The sequence below is a fragment of the Falco punctatus genome (assembly GCF_963210335.1).
Source record: "Falco punctatus genome assembly, chromosome: 3".
Classification (NCBI taxonomy): Eukaryota; Metazoa; Chordata; class Aves; order Falconiformes; family Falconidae; genus Falco; species Falco punctatus.
The window spans coordinates 108,386,854-108,411,458 of NC_137582.1; the positions used below are offsets into that span (position 1 = coordinate 108,386,854).

At 46.5% G+C, this 24,605-nt stretch overlaps 2 protein-coding genes across 11 annotated transcripts in view; one reads left to right on the forward strand and one right to left on the reverse strand.

Annotated features, from left to right (window-relative positions):
• The window catches only part of PUSL1 (pseudouridine synthase like 1), a 29,826-nt gene extending 10,362 nt beyond the window's left edge, over positions 1-19,464 (reverse strand). For 3 of the 4 annotated variants that reach the window (XR_013926841.1, XM_080379726.1, XM_080379725.1), the window contains exons 1-5: positions 19,272-19,464; positions 17,704-17,761; positions 10,363-10,550; positions 3,150-3,299; positions 729-902 (exon numbers count right to left, since the gene is read on the reverse strand). Coding sequence is in view for 3 of the 4 variants with exons in the window: in XM_080379726.1 (XP_080235852.1) it covers positions 729-902; positions 3,150-3,299; positions 10,363-10,550; positions 17,704-17,761; positions 19,272-19,330 (629 nt within the window). In the remaining variant the exon portion in view is untranslated. The remainder of the gene's footprint in view (positions 1-728; positions 903-3,149; positions 3,300-10,362; positions 10,551-17,703; positions 17,762-19,271) is intronic. The other variant, XM_080379727.1, reaches the window with a different exon arrangement.
• A 1,349-nt stretch (positions 19,465-20,813) lies between these two features.
• ACAP3 (ArfGAP with coiled-coil, ankyrin repeat and PH domains 3) overlaps positions 20,814-24,605 on the forward strand; it is a 95,423-nt gene continuing 91,631 nt past the window's right edge. For 3 of the 7 annotated variants that reach the window (XM_080379684.1, XM_080379688.1, XM_080379690.1), the window contains exon 1: positions 20,989-21,968. In XM_080379684.1, the coding sequence (XP_080235810.1) occupies positions 21,922-21,968 (47 nt within the window). In that variant the 5' untranslated portion in view covers positions 20,989-21,921. The other 4 variants (XM_080379687.1, XM_080379689.1, XM_080379686.1 and 1 more) reach the window with 3 other exon arrangements.

A 24,605-nucleotide genomic window follows, 5' to 3' on the forward strand; every position in this document is an offset into this window, starting at 1 on the left:
ATGAAAGCAAAATCCATGTTCAGATCATAAATACCCATTATCTTTCTGGGAAAAAACTTCAGTTTCTGCTAGAGAGAGAATACATCCCGCCACTTAATTTCAATACTTGCAAGACCTGGTCCTGAAAGAACCCGACACTCAACAATCTTTTGTTTATGTAATGACTGAGAAATATTGGACTTCCCTTCATCAGCATTCCCTGGGAAGATAGTAGGAGTTACTGGTGTGAACTGAATGATCTGCATAGCTACAGCAGTGACCTAGGTGTTGGGTGGGTTTTTTTCCTTCTGTTTGTAGCCTTTAGGCAAAGCCAGGACACCACTGGGGCGGGGGCAGAGAGGGGGAAATACCACCTCCCATGGCGGAGCCGGTTGTTAGCAACAAAAATGAGCATAAATGCTGGAAGCACCTCGTAGGAATTACTCCATACCAGATTCCATACACCAGTTTATAACAGTCTGTGTTTTAATGTACAAATCACTGGACCAGTTTCCCTGCCCTCATTCCTGCTCATCTTTGTCCCTCAGGACATCGGGGAGGAGAGGGCAAGAAACGTCCTTTCCAAGCTGTCACTAGGCAGAACCCTGCTGACACCATCACAGGACTGTGAAAGCAATGCACAGCAAACAGGAGGCCAGTTCCCAAAGCAGTGCTGGAAAGCAGCTTTTCTGACAAAGCAAGCACCAGTTGACCAGAGCAGCTCTGCAGCGAAGTATCGAGGCTCTCACCTGTGTTCATAGTGGTGGGACAGGAAACCAGAAGAGGGCTGGATGTCTACTTGGAGGATGGTTCTGACTGGAGACTGAAAAGGTGTTTCAGAGTTAAGTGAGCGAAAGGTGCTGAAGTCGTGGGTTCCCAGCAGGAACTGTGCTGCATCCTGCATGGCAGGCACATTCAGGTAGCTGAAATCAAACATGCAGAGCAAAAGGAAAGGAGCATCAGGTGGGACCAAGTACGTTAAGTGGGTCAAAAGTCCAGTTAATTGGTGAGAGGCTTAAATTTGGCATGCAGATTTAACACTGCAGCACTGTGGAAACAACATTTTGCAAAATGGAGTTTGTCTTGTAACGGCCCAAACCACAAACCAAGATGCCAAGTGACCTGAGGTCTGAAGGTATTGAAAACCCCAAGCTAGATGAGGGGTTGGCAGGCACATGCTTTTACGCAAACCTTTATCCTGCTGTGCTTGTAACAGCTCAATTCAAATAACTCTATTCAAATTGTTGGCTAGAGTGTAGGGCAACCGAACCAAAATCCTTTGCAGTATCTGGATCTTATAAACTGAAAAAGATGTTGCCAGGTAAGAAAACATCGAACACTATGATGGCTTTCCAAACCTTAGATTTGCAACAGCCAAAAGACGAAATTAGGAAGTAACAGAAATGGAATGAGTGAGCAAACTTTCAGAGGTGAAGCCAGCGTAAACCCAAAGTTGCATTTTACAGAAGAAAGGGCCAAGGGTAAAACTCCAAATGTCAAGTGTCATTCAGATTTTTTCATTGGAAGTATCTAGGTCTCAAGCAAAGGAATTTAGATTTACAAATACATTTGCTGCACAGATGCTTATTTTTATTGTATTTTTGTAAATTTCTCCTAAGAACACCCTGAGCTAGTATGCATGATGTATGGCTTAAGTTTTTCAGATCTTAGCAGAAGTCAAAATGCTCCTGAAGAAAAAAAAAAATCAAGATGAGATTTTCCAACACCATTAAGCTTTTTCACTGTGTTCAAGAAAAATTACTAGTATCCTGGTCACACTGAGAAGCGCTGATGTCACCTAGTTGGCAACTCAGATGCCTACAGAAGTTTAAAGTTTATTATGTGTTTTATACACCAGATGTGTTCAGTAGTGCAGACACTATCAGCTTCTCCACTACTAGCAGTCCAAATATCCCAACTTTTAGTGAGACAGCTCCCATTCAGAGTTTCTTAAATACTCACCCTATCCCTTTATGTAGTATTGCTATTTGAGAAAGTTAACTGCAGTGTCTGGATTAAATTAAATGCTGTTTCACAAAGCTCAAGATGAAGGCACGTTGTGCACATAACATCTAATTTTGCAATTTCATACTTATTTTTCCCTTCCACAGCCCACAGAAAAGAAAGTCAGCAATTTAACGTTAGGACAATGTCATCTTCATTCCTCTGCTAGGACAGTTGAGATTACATTTTTTTCCACTACCCACAATTGTTACTCCAATAGTGGTGATGAAATGGCCACAACCAGCTACAAACCTGTTTTTCTATAATGTTGTGGAAAACCAGTTTTCTCCAATGTATGTTTATCTCAGTACAACATAAACTGAAAGGACAATAACAAATTATATTCTGGGTTTTGTTTGTTTTTTCCTCACTCACTGTTTATCATGTCCTAAGTTGTTGGTTTTTTTAAATGGCACTGAATTTGTTTTTCTTCCCTTGCATATACAAGCACTGATTTGTTATTACTCAGTGGCTACTCCAAGACACAAGTGAACACTGAGCTAGATACACGGGTTTGTTATTGTAGGGTTGCTCAGAGTCATGGCTCTCACTATTCAAACATACAAGCACGCAGACAAGGAATAAGACAGCAGATTTACATACAGTTGCTACCAGAAACAGGACTGGGGGGGGGGGGGGGGGGGGGGGGGGGGAATAATAAATAGATAACTACATAAATAAATACTTTTCAGCCTTCATTCTTGCCTGCCTGTATGGTCACACCTAAAACTCTGAGATCTGCCATGCAATGCATTTCTGCCTCTCTGCATCATATCAGAGCGCTGTTCCCTTCAGCCAGCTGTCCAAATGGGTTTGCTGTATGAACTGGCAAGGTCATCTGAGGAAATGCTCATCACCGCCATGGGGAGAGACACAGAAAGTTGTTGATGGACTGTGCTTGGAGTCACTGAGTTATTTCAGCAGTGCTAAGCATGTTTGTCACAGGTACAACTGACAGTACAATGAAAAAAGTCTGTAAGTCTCAGGTCTCAGTGAACATAACTCAGTGCAGTTGCACCGCTTCCAACAGGGAAATCTTGTCAATACAAATGGGGAATCTGGTCTCACGCATGGAAATTACTCCCCCCTTGCTTCCCCCAAAAGCCAAGCCTTTTCCAAATGTTGATGAGGTAGCTCCCCAGGGAGGTTTAATGGGGCACACTTACCCTCCCGCAGGAGCCCAACAGAGATCCCTTTCGAACACTGGTATTTCAGAATGATGAGCGCAGCCCATCAACAGCCGATAAACGTAGGTTCTTGACAGTGCACAGAAGCGTGCATGAAAGGTATTGGCCACTTGGTAGGCATTCAGAATGCTGTTAGGAGAGAAAGAGATGGAGAGAAATGTCATGTGCTAATTCAAAAGCTGTCGCCTGGTCACCACATAGATGGTAACTAAAACATACAATGGATTCTTCGAGACACTGCACTTCCTGACAGCCAATGACTAACCAGTGACCGAGGATATGCACCTGTAGGCTGCCACAGGCATCTACAAGGCAGAAGAGCCCTGGCATCACCCCTGTCATCAGATACACAGTGAAACTGACTTTGGGTCATCTGCTACCACGCTTTGGGGACACTCACACCATCACAAAAGGCCCACAGTTGAGAAGTGGCAACTGATAGCATGCGTTCTTTGTTGTGCTGTGAAACCAAACAGCTCACCCAGCCCATCAAACTGTACTGCACATCTGGCTGAGAGCACATATGTTCCTAGCGATGCTTAAGGTGAGAGACTGCGACTTCCCAAAGCAAGCTGACTCCCTCTACCTCCAGCCGAGGAGCACACCTTACGAACACTGTGCCATTCCGCTTTTGCAGAACCACAGTCCCAAACAAGAGCAGGACGGACTCCCCCAGCAACAGACACCTCCGTGCTTGAAGGCGGCTATGCAGCTCGTCGTAGCAGATGGAGATACTTGAAACTAGGTCACTTCCCTCCCACCTCCCCCCACAACCTCCAAGACAAATCGGACTTTGCTGCAGCAATGAAAAAAAAGGTGCCTCCCACCCATCATCTCAACTGAGTCTATCTTGAAAACAGTGGAATGCTACATGCAGGAGACCTCCTGGGAACCTCGCGTTTCATGTGTGCAGAAAATGTCTTTTGGGGATGTTCGTGTCTACTTATCTTCCACCGACTCTGGGCAGTTAAATCAAGAAGCAGCTTTCTAGGCAGCTTAACTCCCCTGTTTTCTTCTATAAGCAACAGGGAGAAATTGCCTTGTTTCTCTAAGCCAGCACCACCATTACCATCAAACACAGACAGCCTGGTAGCCAGAAGGAAAGGTATGAAGGCTGTCAGAGAAGAAAACACCCTTCTCTCTGGCAAGGGAGAAAACAGAGCTTCCCTATGTTTCTGCACCTCTCCCAAAGTGTTATCATTGATTTGAACATGTCAGAAGCAGTTTTTACTGGATTTGTTTCTCTTATCCCAGAGTATTGGCTACTCACCGTACTGCAGGGATCACACAGCAAGAATTCGCTATTACACATGCATAATCTCTCTACAGGTGTTACTTTAGAGGATACCTCTCCTTAGCAGGCAGTTTTTCTCCTGCTGCATGCCCTTCTGTCTTTGGAGTTTGGCATAGTGAGGAAAAGGGACCCAGGGAAGCCAAAACATATGATACCATTTGGGATCAAGTAATAGACAAACCTATTTATTTACTTTAAAAGGTTGGTGCTTCAGGGATTTTTGCCAGCTCAAGTCCCTCTGGCTCCCATTCCTTGACTGCAAAGGCTCAGACCACAGAAGAAGAAATTAAAAGTTGAGCCACAGGCCTCCACAATGATTTGCAATAACAAGCCCAGGAGATTGCTCCACTATTATGAACTCTCAGTAGAAATGCAAACTACATCCTCCAGGCCTGCACTGGAGTTTGAACCTGGGACCTCCAGTGTTTTCTAAACACAGTAATATAATTATTACATTTATCTTCCTCTATCTACATGCCTCCACAAGCATTTAATCTATCTTGAACTGCTCTTGTTAACGCTTATGTGATTTTTGTTAAGTAACCATCCTTTCAGTCCCTCTGATAAGAGTGATTCTTTCAGAAAAGCCTATTTATGCTCTTAAACACAGGCATCCTTTTCTGCCTCTCCTAGCAGGTGTAATCGCTGCCACAGGCTCTTTCTAGCTAGCTAGAAACGTCTTTCCAGCATTTATTCCAGCAGCTACATTTCAGCACTCATTAAGATCCCATTTTTTGAAAGACTGCTGGAAAATAAGAGACTCACAGCATTCTTTACCTTTTCAACACAGCCTGAATTTCACAGGTTGAAGGAAAAAAAGCCTGAAGACATCTAACCAGAAATGGCAATATATTAGATACAAAGTCGGTCTCCAGAAGTACATCCTTCTCTTTCCACTGACAACAGAAACTAAATGCCAATTTGCAAGAGGTGGGAGGAATTCCAGCTCTGTCTTGTTGTCACTCAGACAGCTTTTATTGTGTGCTCACAAAACTGAAACCAGAAATAGGAGGTATGAGTCTACTGTATTACCATCGCTACTTAAGGGACAGCTAAGTCCTCCTAAAGTTACCGCATCTTTGAAACACACCCTGGCCTTTGCAGACAAGGTCCTTCCACATACGCTTTGCAAACCTAAGACAGAGCAGTTGATAGAAGAGACCCATCGTGCTACAAAGAAGATTATTATTGCTGATGATACAGTCAGTCAGCCAGCTTGGAATTCTGTTTCGCTTCCAAGCTCTATCAACAACAATGTGTTCTCACAAAGATCCCTCTCCACCACCCCCTGCTTGCAACCACATGAAAGTGCTGAGTTTTCTCTTCAGCATTAGGAGAGAATTCTTCTTGGCAAAGTAGTATTTACACAGGGAGGAGGTGCCTGCTGAATACACTTAGACTCATGCCCATCACCAAGCTCCTTAATGGAATGCAGCTAAACCATTTTTAAAAGGTTCAGGCCAAGGCAGAAGGAGAAGTAGAGCTGACTGCATCCTGATCAACTCTAACTGATCAGGGCTGTACTGCATCCTGTCAGAAGATACCACCTCCTGACATGTACCTGCCAGATCTTAGCATGAGACAAAAAAACACTTTTCCCATCTGTGAGATCCCACTGCTCCCTCATTTTGGAGACACTCCCTAACTTAAAACTTTCTTCAGCAGCAAATTTCCTGTTTGCTCTTGGACTAATCAGTCAAGGTATCACAAAGCTAGCAATAACTATGTATGTGTGACTACTATTATTGAAAGTGGCATGGTCACAACAGTAGTTTTAGCTCTTGAGGACAACTTATTCCACTAAAGCTAGGTAGCACAACTCAAAGTTACAAGCCTAAACTTGGGGGGAAAAGACTGAGATTCAGTGGCTGGTGATGGACAGAACAGATCGATTATTGCTGTGGTACCCTCTGGCTGTAAAATCAGCTAGTTTTGATTCCCAAACAATTGCTTTAGTCTTTTAAGGAAGGAAATCAAAACTGTGACCTACTTCATGTTCCCTGTTACTGCTAGAATGCCCAGAAACAGTTTGACTTCCAGGGAGTATATATTCTGACCTAGTTTTCAGTCTGAGCAAAAATAACAACCAAAACCCTGCATAAGTCAAATTCTATTTCAGAATCCTTTTTTTTTTTTTTTTTTTAAATTGACACAGCAGTCTGAAAAGAAATCTTCTCCAGCCTCACCCCACAGCAGCTGCATTAGACTCTTCACACATACGTCAAAAAAGGTGAAAGCTGTCAAGGGACAGTAACTCGCAGATGTTAGGCACGCAACTTAGCTTGAGAGAGAGAGATTTGCTTTGTGTTCTAGCCTCCCACTGTAGAGGAATCTAGCTGCTACTTTAGAGCCCATTTGTAAGTGCAAAACTCTTAGTCCTGTATTATCATGCTAATGTTCAATCTCAGGTTTGGGATGCACGATCTGACTTGTTATTGGATGGCTGTTTGTGGGCTGTGCAGTAGAAGCAGTGAAATCAGTAGTATCTGGGTTTTTTCAGGTACCCAATGCGAAACCTTTGCTTTCAGAGAAACACTCGATCAGCTCCGCAAACTGCTATAACACATTTTTGTAAATGAGGTGGGGGAGGCAGGAAAAATTTCCCTTATGGATTTCTGGGGATTGACAGTCATGCATTTCTAACAGCAGATGCACTCTAAATCAAGCCCAAGCAGCATAACAGTCATCTCACACTGCCCTTGGGCTGAGCTCACCCACTCCCAAGACATCGTAAGAGGGTCTCACGGAAGGACAGCAACAGCTAACATTGACAGTCAGAAGACTGTTAGGATCAAACGGGAAAAGCAGTGTGGCCTTATGCTTGTCCCCAAACTGTCTGAGGGCTGTCAAAGGAACTCTAAACCTCCAGGGAAAAAGGTCAGTTAAACCAACATAATAAACAGTCACTAACAAGAACTATGTGCCTCCAGTAATAAGGCTCTCATAGTGCCTTCCTGCCCTCCTTCCCAAGCTCAGATTCCACGGATTTTACTTCCTCTTTCCCTTCACCCTCTGATGGCTCCCCTGGTGCTTGCTCAGAGGCGAAAGAATGCAGCTGGCTCCAAGACTGTTGCTGCAGCTTCTGCTGCAGTCACTGACCGAGTTGAGATCCCACCAGTAAAAAGTCCCACTATATTTAAATAAATGCAAAGCATCACTGACATACAACTCCAGAAACGCTGCATGCAGACACTGCAAAACCCAATCCTGAGGCCATGAGAGCTACAGGCACTAAACACTTCTTCAACATAGGCCTACAGAAGGTACCTAGGTGGGATCCCAGTCACAACGTACCTTGTTACAGCAACAAATGTCAAATTACCAGTCTCACACACAGACATGACTATCAGCATAGGTCGGAATTCGTTCCCTGGAATCAATATGCCCTCTAGATGTGACACAGCAGAACTCTGGCGGCAGAGGCCCTCCACCTAATAGTGCTCCTTGCATCATCACAGCACATGGTCTAGAGAATGGCCACTAGACCAGAAGGTGACCCCTTCAGTCCATCTGTGATTCACACCGAGTCAGTATAAGGTCTGGAGCAAGTCACGTCAGGGACTGCTGACCAACACTGAACTTATTTTACTCCAAGTAAGCTAGTGCTGGAGCAACAAGTTAACAACTAGTTAACCTGTGTTTCACAGAATGTTAAAGCAGATGCAGAGTTTCTGCAACCTAGCTAGCCTCTGCCCAGCACTGCAGGTGCCACTGGCATGTCCAGGGCACTCTGGAACGTCTCACCCCCTACTCACATCTGCAGATTAGCAACCTATCTCTGCTGCCAACCAGGGGCAGGCAGTCTGCTTTGTTGCCTCTAAAAAGCAGCAGACACCTTGGAGAGTCTGATCCTGAGGGCCTGGTTTCCAGAGGTACTCAACGCCCGCCAGTGTAGTCAAAGCTAGAGAAGACTGCCACCTGGGACTGCTTTCCTCGGGTTCCTTCCTTTGCTTAAGGTTAGAATGCCTGCAATACACTCTCAAAAAGTCTAAACAGCTGATTGAATTGCAGATCAACACCTTGCGCAGAGCACACCACAGCTTCAGCCAACTTAGACTAACTCACTCTTCACTTTATACAGCACGTGGAACATGCACAGAAGACCTCCTGGGAAAAGTTACACCATTGTTCATGTCTCCCTCCTTCAGACCCCAAACACTTTTTGAGCACCTGCACATTTAGAGCTGGATTCACCGCTCCCCAAGCCCTGGAGAACTTGAATCCTCCCTTGCAAAACCAAGAACAGATGCAAGTATGATGTCAGTCCTCAAATCACAGGCCTTGCTATGTCAGCATTTGGGTCAGGCCTTATTTCATACAGAAGAGATCAGAAAATAAAGCTAACTGGGTGACAAGGGAAGAGGGACGTACTTCATAGTAATGTTACTATTCTCACAACAATCCCTTCATTGGGGTGGATGTGCTTTTTTTGTCCTGGGCCCTTGCTCTGGCACGGGAAACTTGCCTCCACGATCTTCCTTCATGTTCACATCACCAGACATCAGAAAGACTGCAGTAACATGAAGCAGAGCAGCCTGGGCCTCTGAGTAATTACTAGCTGGCATCTTGCATCAAAGTTTTTCTGCTCATCTAAATACCTCCTATAAATTACCCATCTTCTTGCACAACACTCTGTAGTGCTTTGACACACTCGTCAGTAGGGTACTGCATGGAGATCCAAGTCCTGTTGTGCCAAATGCTGTACAAACAAAGACAGTCTGTACCTTGAAGAGTTTTTAGTTTATGCAAATAAGACAAAGTAACACAAGAAAGAATAGAGCGCAGCAAAGCAGCTGCTGGCAAATGGTATGTTGATTTTATGACACAGCACAGATTTAGTTTTTAGTCCAAAAAACCCAACGCTACATTCAATTTACACTTAACCATGAAAATGTGCCCACGTCTGGGGAAGAACACAAAAACTGATGGCTGACAGAGAAACTGCACAACAGCTTGAGAAGAAAAGCAAAGGAAATGAAATTCAATCCACCTTTTGAAAAATTCACAAGGCATAGTAATTATGTAATTGATTCAATATCCTAACAGAAACTGTTAGTTTAATGATCTTTTTTTTCTGCCTTTGAGGGTGGGCATTCAGACGTAGCTCATGCAGAATAAGCTTGCTCTGGAATTCTGCAAGAAGTAATAACTCTAACAAGAAGAAAGAAGAACACAGGAAGAAGAAATGGCTGTTCTGCTCTCTGCAGATTGTTGTACCAACTTCCTCACTACACATTCATATGCAGCTCTCCCTAGTCATTAACAGTTGGGTATAGTGTGAACAGTGAATAAAACATCAAGTCTTGCTATAAAAATACTAAACTGGGCCTTTTGATGTAACTTCTCTAAACCACGTCAAACAGTAGCCTTGGTCTAGCAGGGAAGAAAAGAGTCTGATCACGTGGGAAGGGAAGAGTAGACTATGCTAACACTAACAACAATTTTGTTTGCTTATTCTTCATCTTTTTGCACAGATATAGGTGAGCAGCAATACTGCAGCCAAGTTTTTGCTAAATGCCAATTCAATGAACAAAGAAAATTAGGGAGTTTGGGGAATAAAGTAGCACTGGAAGTTAAAATAGTAGTGTTCTGGCTCACATGTGAAACTAGAGTCGTCCCAGTGGATTCAATACTTACATGGTGATCCCTGTCTCTCAAAACTCCTCCTGTTTTAAGGGTACCAGCATAGATTATCTCATAATGACAATGGTGGAACAAGTTTGATCTTTAACATGCCAGGGGTCTGGTAGCAGCAGAAATACACATGTGCAAGGGAGTGGTTTGCCAGCACATGTAACGGGAAAATACATTGCCTGGGTGAAGATGGGAGATCATTGCTGCATCTCCTCCTTTCTCCAACAAGGGCAAAATAAAAATTTTGACTTGCCACTAACTCACCGGATTGGCTCAGGCCTCAGGTGGTAATTAAGACTGTAGACGAGCTGTTTCTCTTTAAAAGCTGGCTTCCCCGGTGCTTTCTGGATGTCAAGGTGAGCAGAGTTGCAGAGTGCATGGACACCAGTATCTGTTCGGCTGGAGATGTGGAACTTGATAGGAACAATGGCTTTTAGGTTCTCCGCTGCCTTCTGAAAGCCAACACAAGATGGATTCATGAATAGTGGACTCACTTCAAATTAACCAGGAAAAAACATTGTCCTCCTTGCTAACCACATGTCTCCTGATTGCTCACACAGAAAAGTAATTGGAAGTTTTACTGTGGGCTGCAAAGAAAGGGATGGAAGGGAGCATGTTTGGGGGACTTCTCCTAGCACCTGCGGCTTCTCACCTTTTGTCCTGAAATCACCTTGAACAGAACATCCAAAATGCCATGTGAGTCTCCTTATGTGTACAAAGTAAAAAAATATTCATCTCCCTATCCTTTGCTTTATATCATTGGGTGAGGGGGAAAGAGGACAGAATTACCCATTTAAACCCAGACACCACCCCTGCAATTTACTGCTAAGAACTCAGATTACTTTAGCAGTTCTTAAAGAGCTGCAGAACCCAGTCCTTAAAGGGATGGAAACAGCATGCAGTGACGTCTGAATGACATCAGCCAAGACACCTAAAGGAGCTCAGGCTGCATCCTTTGCTTCCAGTGCAGGCCAAGTATGGTGTAAAATACTGCAGCTTACTGCTGCAGGCCAAAGCTCTTTTCCATCCCCAATGGGAGCAAGGCTACAGAGAGCAACATGCTTCCATTCATTGTTGAGAGCAGAGGAGGAGCCAGGGGACCAGAAGAGGAGTAGCATAGCACTGACGTAATGCATTTATTAGTCCCACTGAGAAATATAAATATAGACAGATCTAAGAATCAAGACACAGCTCTCATAAAACACACCAGTAGTTGAAGAGCTGACACTGAGCTATCCCAGCAGGTACAAATAACCACAGGACAAACACACGCTACTGGCAGTCACAAGATGGAATTTCCTTATATTTGCTGCTTCCACAGTTGCATTAATGCAGGACTTGGCTAATCCTCAAGAGTACTGTTTCCTCCAGGAGCTAGAGTTGCCTTAATATTCAGATGACATCTCACTCACACTAACACCTCTGCCATAGCAAGGCTAAAGCAGAAAATGACAAACATTTACACCATCACAGAGTTCAAGCTTATTGGAGCCCAAAGGCCCTAAATTACACTTGCAGCTGAGACACACTTTAAAAATTAGTTGGCTAATGTTGTTTTTCAACAAGCTGAAACTTACTATTAACACAAGGGGTAGGACAGTAATTCAGATCCTCTAGGTTCTGTACACAGATTTTGGCATGGAGAATCCACCCGATGCTAGGATTGTTGTTTCCCCTTCCCAAGTGTTCCTCTCCACATGGCTGGCTTTTATCCCCACCCTGTTTCTGCCGTTTCATTCTGCCCACTAACAAAGGGCTGGAAAAACAACTGGGTGAATTACTACAGGCTCCTGCTGGGAAAGTAAATAAAATCCTGCTAAATGAGTCATTAATATGGTGTCTTTTAATCAAGACGAACACACAAAAGAGGCAGAGCAAAAGAGATGCTAACACAGTTAATTAGATGCTCTATATTAAAGGGTCTGTCTAGACTGGCCTAAGTTTAGCAAAGCCAGGGTGGGTTTTGGTAAGGGACAAATGCTGGTAGGTCACGAAGTCATTGGAATACCAAGGTTTCTAATGCAATGTTAAAACTATAGTAGCTCTTACTTACACTAAGGTTTTAAAGTAGGTTGCTGGAGCACTGCAACTTTTTTCTGCCCTGTGAAGACAGGCCCTAGACAGAAAATCCAACGTAATCTGTTACAGGGAATGAGTGAAGCATATCTGAAAGACTGAAAAACATCATCAAAAAAAAGCAGAAAACCAAATAACTAGAAGCTAGTTTCCTTCTCTCCCATCTCCGCTCCTGAGTAGTGAACCCAGCAGTGGTCTTGATTAGATTTTAATTTGGTACCAAGAGTCAGTAAAGTTTGAACTGCTGACTCACAAATACCTTCCAGACTTCTTCTATTTAAGCAGACGGGGTTCCGGGCTCCCAGAAACATACTGTTAAAATGCACAGGGAGGCAAGGAAAAAACGTAACCAAGCTGCTGGGGAAGACCTGGGAAACAGAACAAAAATGACCCTAGCCTTTTTCCCTTCCTAATCCTTCTGTTTGGAGTTCACATGTGGTTACAATTAACAATGAAAATCTTTATTTATCACCCTTAAGCACAGAGAAGCAGACAGAAATTAAATAGTTCAGCAGCCAACCTTGATTTCTGCCTCGGCAATCTGTCTTAAAGCAGAAGTTGCATTTTAAGAGCAAAGTTTCTGCAACGATAACGTTTGGGTTTTGCAGGCTCCTCCCTTTCTCCACCCTCTTCTCCCCCTCCTTTCTCATCAGGCAAAAACCAGCCAGTGGGAACATAGTTGAATGGGGGTAGAGGGAGAAAGAAAACAGGAGCGAACATGGAAAACATCCTCCTTCCTTGTTAATGGTTTGGAGAAGTTTGGATGCAGCACTCTTTTGGATCCCACACTGCATCCCATTTCAGTCACTGCATCTGAACAAAGCTGGATAATAAGACTGTTTGGATCTCTTCTCTTCTGCCAGTGGGAATTGAGCCTTATTGGAGAGCAGGCTGCAGAGGAAGAGAGGATTGCAGACTCCAAGGCAAATCTGGTTGTTCCCCCATCAGGTCAGCCAATGAATCCACAAAGGTGCAGGACTGGATGCTAGGTTTAACAAATGGGATTTTTGCAGCCTTTAGCACAATTTTCTTCCAGGCGCACCTCTCCGGAGGGATGACCGAAGGATGTATGTGCTGGGCATCTAAGGAGGAATGGGACCACCATCAACAACAAATCTGTTTCTGAAAACTGAAAGCTGTGTTTATGGATTCTTCCTCCAGCCTAACAGGCATGCAGCGGATAATATACTACCAACTGCTGCCTCCAGTTTCAATTTTAAAATTTCATTTATAGCCCATCCTAATTAATCTCTTTAAAGAGAGAATTTCAGAACTGCTGAACTTCTTTGCAGGCAATTCAGAAATGACCCCTTCACCTGTGCAAATGTCTCATATCTGTACCATCCAGATGTCCTTTGAGCCTATAGGCAGCTGACTGTTTCCTCCTCTGGTTCCTGTATACTTTAATCTGTTAATATCACCCACGCTGAATTTCAAAAAAGATGCATTATTTACATTTAGTAATTGCTTGGATAGCAACCAGTTCTTCCTGCCCTTTCAGAAAAAACAAGCCCCCAAAACCAAGCAGGCCTTTTATCTGAAGCACTCAAAAGGCTTTACTGCTATTAATCCAGATCCCTACCCTGCTGGGTATCATCTACGCGTTCCTATGAGGGAAACTGAGGCAGAAGTTAAGCACTTTACCCGTGGGCACCCAGCTAAAAAGCAACAGAGAAGATACAGGAATAAAGGAGGGAGATGAGCTGTCCTCCCATGTGCTCGGAGTTCACAGGTCTCTGTTCCCTTCCTTAAGCCCCAGAGCACGCCAATATCCTTCTCTTTAGCAGGTGTTACAAACACACTGAAGTCTTGGCTTGGCACCTGCTGGAGGACTTTCATTGAGCCAGATCTCATCCATTTTCATTTGGCTTTTACTTCCTGAGTCACAGTCTTTCCAGACAACCATATTCCTGGCGCAGCAACAAGCATCCCATGGTGTCCATTTATACCTCTAACACCCTGCATACCGGTGATGCAGGGGAAAGTACTATTTGCATTTAGTAGATCTGTTCTGCTAACAGGTTTCATTCACTAAGCACTTCCACATTTTGAACCACACTGAAGTTTCCACTGTTGCATGCCAGAATGATATGGATCCACATTCCAGATTGCTATTATTACTCGCAGCTCAGTTCTCTCCTCTGTACAAATGCTGGAGAGTAAAGATGAAGAACAGGCCCATTAATGTATACCACCTATGGCGGAGAAGCACAAGTTCATCCACTTCTCTCCCTGAAGTCTAAATAAAAAGACCCTCAAGATACTCAGCCAGGTATTTCTACAGGCATTAGGAATGTTTTGGAAAAATAAGCATCTATTTCTCTTTCACACCAGCTGGATTGCTTACTGGTTTCATCATGCATGATGGCATTAGTTGCACAGATACAAGGGACTGTGCTGTGTTGTCAGGGATGCTGCATGATTTATAAATTGCTGTGTTCTAATAACAACATGCAAGCTTCTGGTTGCAAGTCATCACAGCCTCACTGACTCAATGGGTGCTACATCAACTGAAACTAATTAAAGATCTAACTCATTTTTAGCGGAACAGATACAAGTTGAAGTGAAATCCAGGAAGAAAAAACTGAGAAAGTAGCTTCTGCTAGAAGAAAGGGTTTCCAAACCAATCTTCTATGCGGCTGAAATCATAATCAGAACATGGGTCGAAGATGACAGTACTCTTGATCTATTTTCCTTTCTTTTTTCTTTTTTTTGGGGGGGTGGTGGTGCATGTGTGTGTACCAAAGCTGCCTTGCATAGTAGGGAGATTGTGTATGTTCTCTTTCTCTCCTCTCCTACTCCCCCTTTTCCTTTCGTGAGGAGTAATATCTGGCCTTAGCACAAGGCTGCTGGCCAAAACAGAGCTTCGTGTGGGGAAGATTAGTTTTGGGCAGCATTCACCAGCACAATGGGAAACAGCACACTCCGGAGATGGTTCAAACCAAACATGAAAGGGAACTTTCTGTAGATCCTAGCAGGCCCTGCGTACGGTGCCTGTTAGCACAAGCAACAGATACCCACTTTAGCAAAAGGTGCTACACAGGACACCTTCCTTTACAGTAATGACATTTGTGTAAGAATTGAGACTAGAGAGCAAAGTCCTGCATCTTGTAAGCTTCCACAAGGAACCTGAGGGAGCCAAGTCACAGGACTCAGCCTTTGCCACCTGGGGAAGCAAGGTCTGGCATTTTATGTTCAACCCATCACTAGCAAGCTGGGCTTCAAGTACTTCAAGACATGTATGCTGCCTCCAAGGAAGTGTTGCCTGCAAAGCTCACCCCCCTCAAAGATACATTAAAAGCTCCTTTGAATATCTACATCTGTTCCCAAACTAAAACAAGTCTCCAGTTCCTCCATACAGTCCCAGGGCTCTGTTACATAGCAGCACTGAGGACTGCAAAAGCTTCTGTGTCCTGTAGGATATGGCGCTTTACAGTGACAAAGGGTTATAGACAGGCCTTCTGCTCAGCCCCAGTCCAGCAGTTTTACTTTATCACACAGAGAGCTGCAGTACACTCTCACAAACCAGTCCATTACACTTTTAATGATACAGTTGTTGAAATACAAGGTCTACACCTCACAGGTTATTTGCCTGCCTGTAACTGCAAACAAATGTCTGAACATATTTAGAATACAATAAGGATCTCATTAGAGTTTTAATTTTGCCCTTCCCTTCAGTTGCCTTCCTGGGTTTGGAAAGTTGTGAAGTTCAAGGCTACACAGAAATGGAGGAAGGAAGCTAAATTCCTACAGGCCCCAGAAGTTTTCTATTAAAGTTGCTTTAAGACTTCCCATGTGGTTCTAATACACACAGCCCTGCTCAGCAGTGCCCAGCATCAATACCACCACATGAAAGCAAAGCATATATCCCAGAACTGGCCTGCAAAGTGCTGATACTGTGAAAAGACAACACCAAATAAGTTTATCTTTTTCTTTTTCTTTTCTCCTTTAATCACCCATCCTACCCACTTGCCTGTTAAAACAAAGTTACTTGGATAATGCAAAACAACTGCTGGGCTCACCCAAAGTCCGGCGCCTGGGGCTGAGACACTGGATGGTTCAGAGGATTAGATAAATGAGATAGAAAGTCCTTCGGGGCTCTTCTTTCTTTCAAGATCTGCACAATATTTATACACTTTCTCCACAATGGTCTCAGGCAAGAAGCCATACAAATACACCCTGAGAACTCTTACTCAAGCCATAATTCATCACACTTTCCTTCTGCAAACTACTTAGCAAGAGCAGGCAAGAACTCACTCAGCAAACCAAGACACAGTGTGGAAATCCTAGCCACGGTCACAGCGTGGCTGGGTGGGACAGCAAGTCTGCTCCTGGACCAGCTCTTCAACAACTGTTCCTTCACAACACCAGAACTGTAGCTAAGGCAGGCAGAGCACAGACGATCACAGGCAAGCATGGCTGGTGCACCACCTTCAAACTGCTCCTGTTTGTCATGTTAGACAGTCTGACCAAAAATGAGAACTGAGTAACAGAAAGGTTGGCTATTAATATACAGGTGTGATTTGACCTAAAGCAGTCAGCTTCAACCTCTTCAACAATCTCTTATCTTATAAAGAGGCATAAGTTTCATTTTGACTACTTCTAAGACAAGAGAGAAAAATAAAGCAGCTTCCTTTTCATTCCTGCCCTGCACACACACACAGGATTCACCCCCACCGCTCAAACAAACACTGCTCAACAGCAGCTTGTAATTAAGTTACAACTGGGTTGCACAAACATCCAGGTGTGCTGAGCATTTACCCTACACAAGCAACCCACTCTCTACTTCCTGGTGTAACAGTGGGTCTTTTGCATTCCTATTGCACAGTCCAAGCCCAAACAGCATCTGGGTTCCAAAATCCATTCTTACATTCTGGGAAATCCCTGGGAGCAGTGCAGGAACAACAGCAATGACAGGATCATACCTTTTTTTATCCCCGGCATATTAGAAGAACTCCAGAAGAATGGAAACCAAGCATTTTTTTTCTTTGGAACAATGGATATCCTGCTATGCTTTGTTCTGAAAAATGTCTATCTTAGATATCCTCTCCCAGGAGGATGCAGCATCTGATTTCTAAATCCATAAAGGACTTAGACACAAAGCAGAAGCAGAGCAGCTAAGCCTGTTCAGAACCAAAGTAGTTCTAAGAATAAAGGGAGGCAAAGCAACAAATGCTAATGAAGCTCACACTAAAGTACGTTCAGGTGGGCCAGCACCTGAGCCAGGGCTCTCAGAGTCATAGCTCTGGACTTGGATGCCTCAATTTCAAATCTTATTGAAGGATCCACATCTTTTTCAGTATCAGGATCTTAATGTCCCTGACTTCACCCTGACCTATTTCTCCCACCTGTATACTGACATAATTTCTAAAGCACTCCGAGTGTTTTCAGTATTACAGTGTTTAGCACTATTCAAGTGTCTTTTACGGAGTGTCAATCTAAAAATATTTATCCTTGATAATATCTGTAGCTCAACAATGTGACCCTCAAAGTTTCATTTTAATAACAATATGATTAGCAAGGACGTACCTCCAAGTAATTCTGGACTCCAACTGTTGACTGATCATTCGAAGTCCCCATAACCCCACTGCAAAGCAAAACAAATACAATAGTTATTGGTAGGAGTCAAGACACCAGAACATGACAGAGTCCACCAATACATCCAGAAGTTAATGCGGGACAATTAACAAACTGTTTGCTATTGAGCGACCTCGATCTTTTTACAGAACTTGCAGGGACCAAACACTCCGATGAACAGACAGGAAAACAGATGTAGCGATGATTTTGCAAGAAAGGCGGCTGGAAATAAAAATGTCTTCAAATGTTACTATCTGGACTAGCCCTTCAGATGGAGACTGACAAGAAGGTCAGGCAGACAAATTACAGTAGAAAAGAGTTTAAGGATAAAACTATTCCAGGGCCAGTTAGTTGCCAGTTGCAGGTCCCTTTCTTGCAGGCTCTGTGGATGTCATGAAAGTACTAAAAGACCACAAAGACAGTTTGTGATGAGCTTCCTTCTCTACTACAGAAGTCACAGCCGTTCACAAAACCTGCTGAAGTGCAGAGATACATCCCAAGGCTAAACCCAACCTACCTGTAACTACTCAGAGTAACTTAGGTCAGTGCCCACAGTGACACAGACCACACACTACAAAAGAATTGTGGGGTTTGGAACATGATGCTATTATTCTGTAAAATCCTCATGAAGATAGGCACCATTCCATGAGTTGGAGCTGCACAAGTTCTCCCACACACTTTTTTTTTTTTTTTTTTTTTTTTTAATGTAAATAAGCACAGCAACACATGTGGGATGTTTAAGGCCAGGGGGAATCCTGCCTCTGCTACCCTGCAGGACTCACAGCCCACATTTCACTTCACCCGCATCTCTCAAGCAGCGCAGGTATCTGAACCACTGAGAACTGCCCACACCACCAGGCACCCCACAAACCACCACAGGAAACACAGTAACTTGGCTCCCCCATCCAGCCTGAGACCACAACTATGCCGCCTCCTCCATCCTTTGTTATTTTCTCTTTGCCCCTTTTATGCATTTCCTGCCCCGACCATCCCCCTTCCTAACACTTCTACACAGCAGCAGGATGCATAGTCCAGCTCCCCATCTGCTCTCACTTGCTCAGCAAAGGATTTATCCCTCACCAAAACCACTGCACTTGCCCATCCTTCCCCAGCCACCTCCTTGCACGTCCCCCCTCACAGCCCGTGGGTAACCCCCATGGCAGGGCCGGCTCCCCCCTCACGGCCCGTGGGTAACCCCCAGGGCAGGGCCGGCTCCCCCCTCACGGCCCGTGGGTAACCCCCAGGGCAGGGCCGGCTCCCCCCTCACGGCCCGTGGGTAACCCCCAGGGCAGGGCCGGCTCCCCCCTCACGGCCCGTGGGTAACCCCCAGGGCAGGGCCGGCTCCCCCCTCACGGCCCGTGGGTAACCCCCAGGGCAGGGCCGGCTCCCCCCTCACGGCCCGTGGGTAACCCCCAGGGCAGGGCCGGCTCCCCCCTCACGGCCCGTGGGTAACCCCCAGGGCCACAGCAGGCGCTGGTCACTTCCACCGCACATGGCTGAGCACATGCTGAGGCACCTACCTATATTTAGTGCCAAGGTACTGAAAGAACACTAGGTATCGAGTTGGGGGAGAGACCATCTTTGCTGCCTACGGCCCCACGGCGAAGGCTCCGGCCCCAGCGGGCCCCGGTGCAGCCCAGCGGCCTCCCCTCCCCTCCCCCACGGGCCGCGCCGCCTTCCCCCGGGCGCCGGCCCGCCCCGCGCCGCCGCTTCCGCCGCTTCCGCCGCCGCCGCCGCCGCCGCGCCGGGGGGGCAGCCAGCGCCGGGGCCTGCAGAGGCGGCGGCCGGGGCAGCAGCGCGGGCCCGCCGGGGCCTGGCTCCGCTCGCCGGCAGCGCCTCAAGGCCCGGGGCGGGCGGGCCCGGCAGCGGCCCGGGCCGCGGGGGAGGCGGGCGGGAGCTGGGCGGTGGCCCTGGGCTGCTGCCCGCGGCCTGGGCCCGGGCTGCATGGAGCCGCCGCTCGGCCGGGGGGCGCAGGCCCGGGGGCACCCGCCGCTCCCCAGCCCCGGGGGCACCTCGGAGTTTTTCCTTGTGCGTGGAGGAGGCTGGCTGAAGGTGACCCGGGCAGCGATGGCGGGGGAAGGAACCCCCTCGAACCCGCGTGCTTGGTCTTCTTGTCGGCTCTCAAGTTTGACTGTAGGCAAGCACCTTTCGGCAAGCAGCAGAGCAGGAATGTAACTCCCACAGGAAAAAAATGGTTTATATGGGGCCATAAGTTTCTCGGGTGAGGCCCAGGACATGGCAGTGCCCGTGGCAAGGGGCTGCCTGCTGGTTCCTTGGGAGTTTGGGATTGTTGACTAAAGGCTCCAATGTTCCCAACCTGCAGCGAAACCGCTCCGGACTGCCAGGAGCTGTGCCAGAATCCCCGCAAAAACCAGCATGGGCATTGCAGGCCAGCCCACGTTCATCCCGGTCAGCCTGCCTGTGGAAAGATGTGTGCAGGCTACCAATCGCTGAGGGTAAAGAACAGCTACAGGGACCAAAATAGGCTGAGATGATGAGAATTAACAAAAGGCTGCAGATGTTCTTCGTGACTATGTTCTGTATTTTAAAATCTTTATTCATCTTTCTGTCATACTGAACTGCAATATCTGCATGTACAATGGCCTAAAACCAGTAAACAAATCCCAACTCATTAGAAAAAGAGGGAGAGCAACAGAAAAATCCCTGGCTGCCTCATACAAATCTGAGATCTGTTTTGAATGGAAAAATCCCACCAGCTTTCAACTCGCACAATGGCATCCAGACTCTATTATAACGAAACTGATGAATCTCAGCTTTAAAGAGGATGGTAATTTCTAATCCCTGAGTTTGTGCATACACTGGCAGGCAGAAACACCCGCACACTTTCATCTGTGCTGGAAGAACAAAAAAAAAAAAAAAAAAAAAAAGATTTGTGTTGATTTGACCTTTATGAAACCATGTAAAACAGAGGCCACAAGAGGTCACCTTGCCCCTTCTCCTGGACGGAGGTGATCGATGGGGGCTACTTCCTTTGCTCCTCAGAAGACGCCAGCATCTGATAACTGTGACAAATAAGTCAGACTTTTGCTCGCACATAGATACTTGTGACTGTGGCTGACAAATCAAGCAGGTCTGGGAACTCAAGACGGAAATGGGAGCCTGGTCTAGAGGTGACTCTTGGCTCTAGTTTGTGTACAGAAACAGCATTGAACATCTTATTTCATCTCATGTCATCACAGTTCTGCCCATGGCTGAGGTAAGGCCTCATCATCACGTTTTGTCCTGGATTCAGATGCCCTGGCCCTGGTGTTTGTCCGGCTCCTGGTTTTAGTTTAGGTCCATATTACACAGGATGCATGTCATGGACCCTGACACTTCATGCCCTTTTCTTAGTCTTAAATTCACCTAAAACTTGCAGTGAATGAGGGGTGTTACACCATTCTTCTGTGTGTGGTGCTGGATGGGTGGAGGATCAGAACTAAGCTCACTGTAATTAGCCTCATTTATCCATGCCACATTACATTGCTATGTCCTGTGGCAAACATGATCTGTTCGGCCAGACCCACAAGCCCAGATGTCTTCCTTCCTTGGGTGATTACATTGGCTTCCCAGGAGTTACTGCAGATTTACTGCATGGCTGATGGCAGCAACAAATCCACCGCGTAGAGAAAATTAAAAACTAGATTAAGCCGTAACAGGATTGAAGCCAATCCTTTTGACACTGCTGGTGTAGAATCGCCCTGCGCATCCCGCACAGCCTTGACTTTTTTTGTGCGGTGCACGCATCCCGCCGGGGCGACCCTCGGTGCAAACGACCGGCCGCACCTCCAGCTAATCACTCCGGCAGGCAATTAGCCTGCAACCGCAGCCGGCTCAGCGCAGAAACACGCTCCACCGAGCCGCCCCCGCCGCGTACCGGCGAGGGGGAACCGAGGGGGGGGGGAGAAGGGACGGCAGCGCCTTGCGGGAGGCGGCGGGGCCCCCTCGGCTGGGCTCGGGGCAGCCCCGGGCGCGGCGGGCGGTGCTCCCCCCGGGGCGGCGGGCGGTGCTCCCCCCGGCGGGGCGGCGGGCGGTGCTCCCCCCGGCGGGGCGGCGGGCGCGTGTGCGGCGGGCGCGGGGGGCGGGCGCTCGGCCGCGCGTCCCCGGCTGCCGGCGGCCGATGCGCTTCCTGCGCTGAGCGCTGAGCGCTGCGCGGGCCCAGCCGGCAGGATGACGGTGGAGTTCGAGGAGTGCATCAAGGACTCGCCCCGGTTCCGGTAAGCAGCGGCCGAGCCCAGTGGCGCAGCCCTCGGCGGGGGAGCAGCGGGGAGAGAGAGCGGGCTGCCCCCGCGCTCTGCTCAGCGCTCCCGCCGCTACCGGGGGGCCGCGGGGAGCGAACGGGCCCCGTGCCGGGCTACCGACCCCCGCCACCCGCCGGGGCTGGGGCTACCGGCCCCGCGGCTGGGATGCCGCCGGCTTGCAGGCGGTGCCCGGCGGTGGCCAGCCCTCCGCGCCGCGCTGCCCTGCTCGTTCCCGGCGGAAAAAATCCCGATCCCAGCGCCCGGCAGACAGCGCCGGGTCCCTCTGGTAACGGGGCTGGCATCGCCCTCGGGGGGCAGCTGGGCAGCGCTGATTTAAACCGCAAAGGAGCCAGTGCGGAGAAATAGAGCCGTTTTCCATGCAGTCGCATTCCCATCTCTCGGAGGGTGGATTTTTTTAGCAGTCTTGAAGGAATCCGGGCTATGACAACAAAGACGCCGTCTTGGCTGCGCTGCATTTAAAATCAGGCCGTTTCAGAAATGCCCAGGGCTGGAGAGGAGCCCCCACGGTCTGGGTGCAGATGCTCCATTGTGCCAGGAGCATCCATCCTGGCTAGCTGTCTGGATGGGCTGGGGTGTCCTGATGCTATAAAGGGGAAAGCGGAGCTTCCATAGTTAACCATCTCCTGCTGCTTCAGTGCTGTGCCTGGTAGGGACAGAGGGAAGGAAAGACAATAGCCTGCAGAATTCTGCAAGTTGGTTGTGCTGTGTGTAAGGAGGAAAGAGTTACAAGGGGTCTCTCCTTCCTTCCCTGCAGACGTCTCTTGTTGCTCCTTCTCCAAACCTTTGTGTTTATGAAATAGAACGGTTTGCATTTTCCTTGAGGTGCATTTAAAAATAATCTCTTGGAATGCAATATTGATGTGAAAGGCTACCGTGGTCTGTTGCTATTCTGAACAACTGTTATTTTTTTTTGTGTGTGGTTGTGTACAGCAGCAAGTAACGCAAATACCTGGGTGCGTGCATCTTCTTTATCCCTGCATATGGGGATATATAGGGCTGTGGAAAGGGTCTTCCCCCACACGTTTTAATTTTGGTTGCACGGTAAGATCCTGCTCTTTCTTGTGCCAAAGGTGGTTCTGAAAGTGTGATGGGCAGTGTCATGTGAGATGACAGGCTGGTTTTGTTTCTGTGCCTGGTTGGCGTTGGAGTCATGGGAGTTTTTCGTCAGGAAAAAGTTAGATGCATGGACAGGTTTGCAGAAGGTGTGAAGCTCCTTCTTTAAACCTCTGTTCTCTTGGCATCAATTGGAATTTATCTGCCCCCTCCCTTTTCTTGTTTGACTGTCATTTTATCTATTGTGCCGCAGAGCATGTGAACTGTTCAGTGGCATCCATCCAGAGCAGTGACTTCACTGTCCAGATGTCTCGTTCCACATGGCAGTGACCCTTTTCCTGGTGACGTCAGGATTGATTGATATGTTTATTTATTTATTTTGCCTTTGGTGTGTGTGTGGGCTTCAGGCCAAGTTTCTTAGTATGCAGGCAACATCATTCTGCTCTGTCTGCTCCATCCATAAAAACAAAACAGCTCTCAGAGCACTGGGTTGGACCTTTATCAAAAGCCAGTTATTTAAGCATGGAATTATGAACTATTTCCCAAATGGCCAGACACAGTCTGCCTGTTACAGGGAGAACAAGAGATTAGACTAGAGAAGTAAGCCTGTGTATTTCAGAAGGTCTGAAATACACATAGCAGGGAAATACGTAAACTACGAAAACCTCGAACAGTGAGAAAATACTGACATTAGCAGGCCTATGGGACACACACACACACACAAAAGAGCAAAATAGAATTCTTCAGACTTTCTCAAGCAGTATAGATTTTAGCATCCTTGTATACTTTTCTTCCTCCTGACTCTTTAATTAGTTCTTCTGTTACAATTATTCATTTCTAATACAAGAGAATCATTAGATACCTGTAAGGGACAGGACGTCTTCCATAGTACGTAGCAGAGATGCTTACTAACATGTCCCTATAATCTTACAACTATAAAAAAAGTAAAATGCCATGCAAGTTAAACTGTATACAAAAATACAGATAAAATGAGATGAGAGAAGGTAGCGTAGCATATAATCCACACTTTCTCAACAGAGACTGAGACAGCAATAGGTGAAGTCCCTTGCCATAGGAAACATCTGTGGAAGAGGCAAAAATGTAATCCAGGTTTCCCACACCAGTCCCTTAGCTGGGAATCGCCCTCCCTTTCCTGCTGGCACTCAGTGCTGCACAGAGCCCCTCTGCGCTTGCCAGCAAAGGGTTGTGCCATGTTTTACAATTGGTTTATTCTCCTCATCAGTGAACCTTCGAGCTAATCAAATTGTTTTCTGTTTGTGGTACACAGGGAGGAAAAAAAAAAACCCAAAAATAACACACAGGCATAAACAAACATTGTATTAAACATCCCATAATAAGGCTACCAAACTAGTCTACTTTAGGAGTCAAATCCAATTACATGTCAAAACACTCCAAATCGATATTCAATATACGCTCCATCCATCATTGCTTCCCATTATATAGGGACCAGTTGCTACAAAGAAAACTTCTGTTTTTAAAAGATTTCGTTACTTGATCATGTGTAGCTCTGTAGATGGG